At 50.8% G+C, this 10,540-nt stretch overlaps 1 protein-coding gene and 1 pseudogene across 2 annotated transcripts; one reads left to right on the top strand and one right to left on the bottom strand.

Annotated features, from left to right (window-relative positions):
* The first annotated feature begins 226 nt into the window (after window positions 1-226).
* LOC308424851 (ran-specific GTPase-activating protein-like) lies at window positions 227-868 on the top strand (annotated as a pseudogene). The gene has a single exon. The product of its transcript is annotated as a ran-specific GTPase-activating protein-like (transcript).
* Window positions 869-2,164: 1,296 nt separating this feature from the next.
* SRM (spermidine synthase) lies at window positions 2,165-5,492 on the bottom strand. The gene is made up of 8 exons (XM_080920693.1): window positions 5,243-5,492; window positions 4,836-4,956; window positions 4,427-4,519; window positions 3,674-3,827; window positions 3,274-3,357; window positions 3,049-3,194; window positions 2,843-2,965; window positions 2,165-2,761 (listed from the first exon to the last, which is right to left on the bottom strand). The coding sequence occupies exons 1-8, from the start codon at window positions 5,407-5,409 to the stop codon at window positions 2,741-2,743; spliced, it is 909 nt and encodes a 302-aa protein (XP_080776819.1). The 5' UTR covers window positions 5,410-5,492; the 3' UTR covers window positions 2,165-2,740.
* Window positions 5,493-10,540: the final 5,048 nt, after the last annotated feature.

Here is a 10,540-nt window from a genome sequence, read left to right as displayed (position 1 = left end):
AACCTTTAATCCCAGTGCTTGGGAGACAGAGGCAGGTGGATCAACAGAGTTTGAGGCAGCTTCGTCTACAGAATAAGTTCTAGGACAGCCAGGGCTAAATGGAGAAACCCTGTCTTGAAAAACAACTCGGTTCGAGGGAAGAGTGGACGGGCAGGAGACGCCGGCGCCAGACGAGGAGGAAAGGAGCTGCGACTAGCTGTGTAGAGACGCCTGAGCTAGCGCCCCCATGGCGGCCGGCAAGGACAGTTACGAGGACCGTGACACTTCCACAGAGAATGCAGATGAGTTCAACCACGACCCCCAGTTCGAGCCAATAGTTTCTCTTCCTGAGCAAGAAATTAAAACGCTGGAGGAAGATGAAGAGGAACTTTTTAAGATGCGTGCAAAGCTGTTCCGGTTTGCTTCAGAGAATGACCTCCCAGAATGGAAGGAGCGAGTCACTGGTGACGTCAAGCTCCTGAAGCATAAGGAGAAAGGGACCATTGGCCTTCTCATGACGAGGGACAAAACCTTGAAGATATGCGCCAACCACTATATCACACGGATGATGGAACTGAAGCCGAAAGCTGGCAGTGACCGTGCCTGGGTCTGGAATACCCACGCTGACTTTGCTGATGAGTGCCCCAAGCCTGAGCTGCTCGCCATTTGCTTCCTAAATGCTGAGAATGAACAAAAGTTCAAAACAAAGTTTGAAGAATGCAGGAAAGAAATTGAAGAGAGAGAAAAGGACCAGGCAAAAATGACAATGCCAAAAAGGTGGCTGAGAAGCTGGAAGCTCTTTCAGTGAGGGAGGCCAGAGATGAGGCTGAAGAGAAGTCTGAGGAGAAGCAATAAATCACTCTTTTTCCTTTCCCTTTCTTTTTAAAAATTTGCCCCACCTTCTAAGGTTTGTTTTTATTCTGTTTTGTTTTTACAAGGGACTTTATAAAGAACTGAATTCCAACCCTCAGGTTTTTTTTTTTTTTTTAACTTTTTGTCCTCCAAGTTTTGACACCATTGAACATGACTTCAGACATCCATTCCCCAGTCATGAAAATGTACTGTGCTAACCTTTTCCATAGTGGAAACATTTATTTATAGTCATCAAAAATAGTGAATAAAAAATGCCTTTGAAAACCTGGGGGGGGGGGGGGGGGAGAAAAACTCCTTAAAAATTATGAAAAATCTTAAAAGTTAAAAATGATGAAAACAAGCCAACCAATCAACATCCCGGGGAAAACCTCACACTTTGTAGGAGACCAAGCCACAATGGGCTACTTCCTGTGCAAGCTGTGAGCATGCTATCTATGTGAAAGCCCATTCACCAAGGAGGGCAGGACGGCAGAGCTAACTCTCATTTTCACAGTGTGGGCTGGAACCCAGTGTCTTGCTCATGACAAGGAGTCATGTAGATTTGTTCAGAAAATAAGAGCACACAAGCTGTGGACCGGTACCTGGGCTGTGGCAGCAAACCCAGGTGACAAATACTCCAAGACTAGTCTCACTTAGCCCTGCTTCTTGATCCAACTTGGGATACTTGGGTCAGGGAACTGATAGATGTCACAAGCCCGATGATCACGGTGCCAATGTTCTACTTAAGGGTCTGGAGTTTGTCCCACTTGCTCTATCCAGCAGCACCCCTGCCTGGGTCTCAGCAGACCTGCCTCAGGCTGGGAGATGGTGTTTGTGGATGTCTTCCTGGGAGCCCAAGCACAGAAGTTCAGCCCTTCACTACTTGGGTAGACAGCCATGGGTATCCCAACATTTAGCTAGAAGAGTTTTGGGAATGGGCACTAAGAAGTTAGATTAACAGTGAAATTAACCAGCTCTTTGGCACAGTCTGTGTGTGCCAGACCCTGGGTCCCCAGGATTACTCCACAGCACCCCCTGTGGCTTCCCACAAAGGAGATTGCAGTGTCACTCCAGTAGGGGGCCAACCACCTTGGTGAACCTGCTGGCCCACAATTTTCCCATAAATTCCCCTCTCCGTGTTCCTTGGCCAGGGTGACTCCCGCTCTAGCAAGCCTTCCTGCCATTCCTGAGGAGTGGGCAAGGCCTGTAACTGGCTCTTCTCGCCAGCAACCAGAGCCTTAGTTCTGGTATCACACCAGGATGCTGCCCTGAGGATCAAGTTCAGCACCTTGGAGAGAGGACAGCCCTCTGCAGGTAACTGGAAACTCAGGAGAGCTCCTAAAGGATTTGAACTCAGGTTTAGATCCACAGTAGAAGTATTGCTTTACTGAACAGATATGTTGCACCCTGCTTTGGCCCATTTGCTAGGAACACCCCCAGGCAGTTTAAAAGCTGTGACTCCAGGTTGCCCTACCTGGATCCTTTACCCCACAGCATTGGGCCCTAGCAGGTTCTCAGAAGATCCTGAGGATGGTCTTAGGACTGCTGGGTTCACTCTGTGCTAAAGGCCACAGAACACCCAACACCTGGCAGTGCTACTGGTAGGACCAGAAAGGGTCAGAGGTCGTGACTGAGTTTGTTATAAATACACGTTTTTTTGTTGGGTCACGGCATAGGCGGTGCTGTACAGAGCTGGTATAGGCGTGGGGCTGAACGCCACAGAGACAGACACAGAGACTGAGTCCACCCAGCAGGGCAGGCCAGGCAGCATTCTGGGGCCTGTAACACTTGGTTGGTGGGCAAGAGTCATCTGGGAGTCTGGTCCAGGACTGGTGGTCCCCAGACAACTTGGAAGCTCCTTGGTCCATTCCGATTGAGGTCTCGGGTGGTGTTCCAGTGGCACCTGGATTCAGCTTATGTCATTCAGGGCCTGGTGGGATATGAAGGAAGTCAGGAGGATGCGTAAGCTGTGCAGGAAGAGGCCCGGCAGGGAGCTTGTCGGGCCACTCACCTTCCGGGTGAACTCGGGCAGTACAAAGGCCGCACGGTGCATGTCCGAGTTATAGTATTTCAGCTGCATCTGCTCCACCTGGGCCTGTGTCAACTGCTGTACTGGCTCCCGGAAGTTGGTGCTCTGGGGACCAGGGACCAAAGAGCATCAAGCTGGGGCTCTCAGCACCTGCCTGCACCCTACCTTGCAGGTTGTCCCCAGCTCACCGGGTTTTTGCTACATAGCATGAAGCCGATCTGGCCGCTGGGATAGGTGGGGATGGTACAGTAGGCATAGCTCACCACAGGGAAGAGAGATTTGCAGAAATGCCTCATCTCCTTGATGAGGTCCAGATGCAGCCACTGGCACTCACCTGTGGGGGAGGCCAGGTGTCAGCCTTGCTACAAGAGAGGCAGCTGGCCCACCCTGCATCCCACTGTGTCCATGCTCACCCTGGCAGCAGAGGATGCCATCTTCCTTGAGCGCTGTCTTCATGAGCTGGTAATAGGACTCCTTGAAGAGGCTCTCAGCAGGGCCTACAGGGTAGACCGTGGCCATCCTGGCTGAGACCTTCAGGCCACGGACACCCACAACACAGCCACAGCTGCTCAGTGGCAGCACTTAGTGCCTTAGCACCTGGGGAGGCCCTGCATTTAGCCCCACTCCCGCTATACCACAGCACACCTGGATGCTGGCCAACTAAGAATAATGAAGAAGCCAAAGAGGAAGCAGAGATCACTATGGTCCAAGGCTAGACCTCCTGTTCTCAGGTCTCTATCATCTGTGGTGTCAAGGGAGACCCCAGGTCTAGTCTGGGGGCTGCTGCATGCTGCGGGATATGCCCTGGCTCACCCATGGGGTCCGAAGAGTCGGTGATGATGACGTCGAAGGCATCTTGGTTCTGTTTCATGAACTCAAAGCCATCGCCCACATGGAGAGTCAGCTTTGAGCTGGAGTAGCCGATGGCCATGCCAGGCAGGAACTTCTTAGAGACTTCAATGACATCCTGGGGAGGGGGGACAGGAAGAACTGGGCTGGGTCAGAGGTTGAAGAATCCTGGTTGGGTCTCTTTGGACAAGTGTTCTCTTTTGGAACCTTCCCCCACAGATCTCTAAGATGGGAGGGACTAAATCTGGTGCCTCAGTTCTTCATGGTTTTCAAGCCTCATCTCCCCGCCGACCAAGTGTCCCATCGAGATCTGGGCTTTCTTGACACTTCCCTGTCTAACCTCAGCATGTCATGCTGTGGTGTCTTCTCCAATCCAGAGCATCAGCTCCACACTCAGGGACTCACCTGTCTATCACTGTATCACCCCAGCAATTTGGGTAACACTCAGAGTACAGTAAGTGGTCATTAAAACCATACTGGGTAGACACTGCAGTTGTGGATGTCCCCGCCTCTTCCCGGGCCTGAACATACTAAGAGTTAACATCCCTGGCACTGTGTGTGCCAGGCTTTAACTATCTGGCTTTCCTACTGAACCATCTTCTCAGAACGAGGAAACAGGCCAGGGAAGGAAAGAACATTGCGCCTTAAGGTGCAGAGTCAGGGTGGGACAGAGCTGACTCTGGTGACTCAAACCCAGGTCTCCGGGACAGCACCCACCTCATCGATCTCGCACTGGACCACAGACTCCACAGAGGGGTGCTTCACCACTTCCCGTAGGACGCCCCCATCTCCACCCCCGATGATCAGCACCTGGGCCGGGGAAGGACAAGTCAGGACTGAGCAGGTCCACTCCCACAGAACCTGCTTTTCCCAGCTACAGGTCTCTCTGAGTCATACTCTACTCTCCTGAACCCTTCTGCGCCTCGGGGTCCTGGCAGTCTGGGTTCCCCTCGCAGGGCTTCTAAAGAGACCAGCTCTCCCAGTGACTCCATTCATCCTGACCGGCATTTTGGCATTTTCTGACAGTCGTCTGGGTAGCATCTGGCACCAAACATCCCCACCTGGTGTCAGCCAGGCCGGTTTTTAGGACCCTGAGTTCAGGGCCGAACCCGGGGAAATGAGGTACCTTCCGCGGGTTGGGGTGGCTGCAGAGCGGCAGGTTGGCAATCATCTCCTGGTAGGAGAACTCGTCCCTCTCAGTACACTGGATGACGCCATCCAGAACCAGCACGTTGCCGTAGGTTTTACTGCGGGCAGAGTGACAGTCAGGGATGTGGGTCCGGGGGCAGAGGGAGAATGGGTCCCAGCCCGCCCTAGGCACGCACAGTGGCCACCATGGGGTCCCGGGGTGGGCATTCAGGTGACACGTGGCAAGCCGGCCACGAGTGGGGGCTGGGTGGGCCCCGGGGTCCCCTCAGCTGACGTGTCCCGGCAGTGACACGTGGACACAGGGCCCGGCCGCGGGCATAGCGCGCGGGAGCCGGGCCTAGCGTAGAACTTCTGACAGCTGTACCGGCGCGCGGCGGGCGGTACCTGCGGAAGACGAGGATGTCTTGGTACCGCGAGCGCCGGTGGTGCAGCAGCTGCTCCACTTGCAGCGACAGGGCCTGGCCAGGCCACAGGCTGCAGGTCTCTCGGAACCAGCCCTCACGGATGGCGGCGGGGCCGGGCGCGGCTGGGCCGTCGGGGCCAGGCTCCATGGCGGGCGGGCGGCGCGCGTCGCGGGCCCGGGACTGCAGGCCGCGCGGAGCCCCAGCACAACGGGACCAGCTCTGCCCGCCGCCCGCGCCGCAACCTAACCTGCCCAAGGGCGAGGCCTACGGAGGGGGCGGAGCCCCGTCCCTCCAATGGCGGCATGGGCCGGCCCGGCGCTTCACAAGGAGCTCATTGGCTCCCGGGCTGAAGCTCACGGTGATTGGTTGGGTCGCGCTGTCTGTCAGCGACAGCAGGGTAGTGCGGCCGACTGCTGGGCCACGTGGGGCCGAGGGGCCCAGGTGGCGGGAGGGTTCCGGGGCGGGCCGCGCCGGCGCAGGGGTTCGAGGGCCGGGGCCCATCCTTGTACTCTGGTTGGGTTTGAGCAGATCGTGTGTCTAGTCTGGGCGCACATGGGACTTTTATTTACTTGCGAGGATTGTCGCGCCATTTGGCTCCCGTGCTTCAGATTGTGAGCCAGGAGCGGGTGGCTGCAAAATTAGAATGGGTTTCTAAATTTACGAGCAGAGCCCAGGAAGAGGCCCTGCACATGCATATTCAAAACTAAAAAAGACTGGCGCGCAGCTTTTTTTTTTTTTTTTTTTTTTTTGACAAACTGAGTCTTGCTCCTTGAAGGGTAGGAGGGAACGTGCTGTTTTTATGAAAATGTCAAGGAACTTATCAGAATCACATTAAGCATGCTAATTACCAAATATTAAATGCTAATTGCTCCATACACAGTTTGAATGCCAAAGAAGGAAGATGAACCACGATTAAGCTATTCCTAACACGGTGTCAGGGATGCTTTCTGACTGACATTCAGCAGCCTCCACCTGGAGTGGGAGCTCCCTTGTCAGTAGGCACAGGCTGAAGGGCAGGAGCTGTTACTTGGAGCCTTGTCTGTGCCTTGGCTGACTTCAAGCTCCTGAAGTAGGAATGAGGGAGGTAGTTCAACAAAGTTGTCACAGCATCCAGGGTCACCATGGCTCAGATGGAGATTCGTGTCCAGTTTCACGGGCTTGACCGGGACAGCTTGGACTCAGAGTATCTACTGCCACCAGAACGGTTCTGCCTCTGGGCTATGGATGGCTATTTGCCAGAAGCCCTGAACCACAACTTGCCAGAAGGTGCTTTCTGGAGTGCCAGCCCCTGAGTTGAATCCATTCCATTCATCTCTCCCCTAGGACGTGAGAGAGGGGACAAACTTGTTCCCGAATGTACCCTCCAGGAAGACTGAATTGACCACACCTTTCAGATTTAGGAAGATGCAGACACCGAAAAAACTGCAAGTAAAGCCAGGCACGGTGGTCGGTCCATACCTTGAGGGTGAGGCATGTTTAGATCTCTGTAAATTCAAGGTCAGCCTGTGTGAACGTAGTGAGTTCAAGACAATACATAATGAAACCCTGTCTATAAAACAAAACCAAAAAAACCTAAAAAGCCAACCAATCCCCAAAACCAAACAAAAACCTAAAACAAACAAAACCAAAATCTAAGAAAGCACCCCCCCCCAAAAAAAAACTGTTCTGTCTTAAAACAACACTAAATAAAAACATGTAAGCAAAAATCTTCCTGGATGCATAATGGCCAGCTGGCTGGGGACCTGGAGGAAAGGCTGTGGTTTTGTCTTTAATCTCTCACTAACCAGTCCACGAAAAACCACAGTGACACTGAAAATCAGACGCCAGGCAGAAAACAGATTGTCTCTGAGGCCAGAGCAGGAGTGCTGACGTGTACAAAGAGAAAAGGAAGGTCCGGACAGGGACAAGGTGAGCCTGCCAATACCGGCCATGGGGCTGCTACACGGTGTCTGTCCCTAGACACACCAGCTAGGCAGTTAGCACTGGAGAGTCTTTTCTTTTTTTAAATGTACATTAATGTTTTGCCTGCATGTGGGAGGGAGTCAGATACCCGGGAACAGGAGTTACAGACAGGTGTGAGTTGCCATGTGGGTGCCAGGAACTGAATTCATGTTGTCTAGAAGAAAAACCTGTGCTCTTAACTGCTAAGCCATCTCTCCAGCCTTAGCCAATTTTTTTTTTTTTAAAGAACTCAAAAGACCTGGCAGCTTCTACATCCTAAAATCAAAGGTGTGTGCCACCGCACATAGCTTTGGAGAAACACTTTATTTTCTTTCTTTTGAAGGAATTATTTATTTTATAATTTTATTTTTTGTTTATTATATATAAGTACACTGTAGCTGTCTTCAGACACACCAGAAGAGGGCATCAGATCTCATTACAGATGGTTGTGAGCCACCATGTGGTTGCTGGGAATTGAACTCAGGATCTCTGGAAGAGCAGCCAGTGCTCTTAACGGCTGAGCCATCTTTCCAGCCCCCCTCCTCCCTTTTTTTCCTTAAATCAAGGTCTCATTATATAGTGCAGCATGGCCTGGAATTTAAGAGATCCACCAGCCTCTACCTTCCTAAAGGCATGTACCACCATGCCTGGCATGGAAGTTGCCTTTTAATACATTGAACCAGGGCTGAAGAATGGTCCAGGAGGTGTCATAGGGTTTCTAATGCTTTAAAAAAATATATTTTATTGGATATTTTTTGTATTTACATTTCAAATGTTATCCCCTCCCCCTCTATTGTCTCCACAAAGGTGTACCTTCTCCACCTCAGTGCCTTGGCATTTTCCTACACTGGGAAAACGTGTCCTCACTGGACCAAAGGTCTTTTCTCACATTGATGCCAGACACTGGTATCCTCTGCTACATATGCAACTGGAGTCATGGGTCTCTCCATATGTGCTCAATGGTTTATGTTTTAGTCCATAGGAGTTGTGGAGGGTTTGGTTGGTTAATGGTTGTTCTTCCCATGAAGTTGCAAACCCTTTCTGTTCCTTCAGTCCTTTCTCTAGCACCTTCATTGGGGTCCCTGTGTTCAGTCAGATGATTTCTAATGCTTCAATTATGAAACACCATGACCCAAAAAGCAAGTTGAAGAGGAAAAGGTTGGGAAGAAAAGGGTTTATCTGGCTTACACAACCACATCGTAGTCCCTCACTGAAGGAAGCCAGGAAAGAGCATGTACCAACACACCTATCAGGTAAGTGGCAAAGGCACTTGTCACCAAGGCTGATGACCTGACATTGACTCCTGGGACCACAAAGTAGAGACTAAGACTCCCAGAAATTGTCCTCTGATTACATGTACTGTGGCGTGTGCATGCTTCACATACATACAAAGTTTTAAAAAGGGAAAGCCATTCAATGTAGCATCATGAATAGTACAAAAGATGTCCTGTGTGACACACCTGTAATTCCAGCACCCAGGACACAAAGGCGGGACAATCAGGAGTTTAAGATCATTCTTGACTACATGGTGAGTTTGAAGTCAGCCTGGGCCTTAAGCCCTGTCTCAAAGAGCTAAACACTGGGTTGTAGAGATGACTCAGTGGATACGGCACTGCTTGCCACCGAACAGTTTCCCATAAATTGTTCTTCGAGTCTCACACTAGACTGTGTGTGCTCTTGAGCATGCATGAGAGCGAGTGCACACACACACACAAAACTGTACAAAGGGAAAAGGTGAAAGGGCTGGAAATATTCCTCTGTGCAGACCACTTGCACTTACAAGACACTAAGCTTAAATCTCAGTCTGATGAGGCCTGGCTGTGGTGACACACCTACCATCACCATAGCCTGGAGGCTGAGGCAGAATGGCAGCCCTTGAGTCTGAGCCAGCCTGGGCTAGGCAGTGAGACCTTGTCTCAGAGAAAGGGAGGGGCCAGTGCTATAGTGGCACACACTTGTGAGACTAGCACGGGGAATCGGAGGCAGGAGAATTTTAAGTTTGAAGCCAGCCATGTCTAGATGACAGAATGAAGCCATGCCCCAGTCTCCCCAAGTCAGGGGCTGAGGAAGAGGCACAGCTGATGACCAATAACACTTCCTAAATTGCTGAGGCAGAGACACCCATGTCCCACATCAGCCATCGGCAGCCTATAAAGCCTTCCAGATGCAGAGGGTGAGCTCGGTGCTGCTCCTGAGTGGCACTCCTGCTTATGTGGCCTTGAGTTTCTGGGCAGCCTCTTTGGGCAGGTGTTATGGTTATGCTCAGCCCAGGGAGTGACACTATGAGAAGGTGTGGCCCTGTTGGAGTAGATGTGTCATTGTGGGTTTGGGCTTTAAGACCCTCATCCTCGCTGCTTGGAAGTCAGTCTTCCACTAGCAGCCTTCAGATGAAGATGGAGAGCTCTCAGCTCCTTCTGCACCATGCCTGCCTGGATGCTGCCATGTTCCCACCTTGATGATAATGGACTGAACCTCTGAACCTGTGAGCCAGCCACAATTAAATGTTGTCCTTATGAGTTGCCTTGGTCATAGTGTCTGTTCCCAGCAGTCAAACCCTAAGAGAGAAGTTGGTACCAGGTGTGGGATATTGCTGTGACTGGCCTGGCCATACTTTTGTTAATTTTGGGACTTTGGATTTGGAAGGCAATGGAATGCTTTAAGTGGGGCTCTGTGGGCCATCCTAGTAGGAATATGGAAGTCTTTGTTGTTGAGAATGATTTAAATGTGTGGCCCAGGAGGTTTCAGTGAAGAATTTTAATATGTGGCCTGGAGACTGTTTTTGTATTTTGGTGAAGAATATGGCTGCTTTTTGCCCTTGCCTGAAGAACTTGCCTGGGGTTAAGGTGAAGAGATTCAGATTGATTGTATTGACAAAGGAAGTCTCAGAAATGCCCATCATAGACTTTGTTCTCTGGTTAAGACTCATGAAGAGCATTTTGAAAGCATAGCAAGCTTAGAAAGGAAAAATATAAAATTTATAGTTTGAGTATTAAAGGAGCACCAGAAAGTGGAATGGGACAGAATCATCCTATGTTCTAGGAGATAATTGATTAAGGAATTTGGGGGAAAGATCCTACCCAGCTAAGTTTAGATCCAGGCATAGTGATACATACTTTTATTCCTAGGAGACAAAGTCAGCATGTTTCTCTCCCAGCCTCCGAATAAAGTAGGATGAAAGCAAAAGAAAGAAGCAAACACCAGAGCTTTGTGAAAATAAAGCAAAACAAAACAACCCTCCACTCCCTACACCCCCAAAACCAACCAACCAACCAACCAACCAACCAACCAACCAACTAACCAACCAACCAACCAACCAACCAAAACACAAAACCTTCTG

The sequence above is a fragment of the Micromys minutus genome, assembly GCF_963924665.1.
Source record: "Micromys minutus genome assembly, chromosome: 9".
NCBI lineage: Eukaryota > Metazoa > Chordata > Mammalia > Rodentia > Muridae > Micromys > Micromys minutus.
This window is presented reverse-complemented; position numbering and strand designations above follow the sequence as displayed.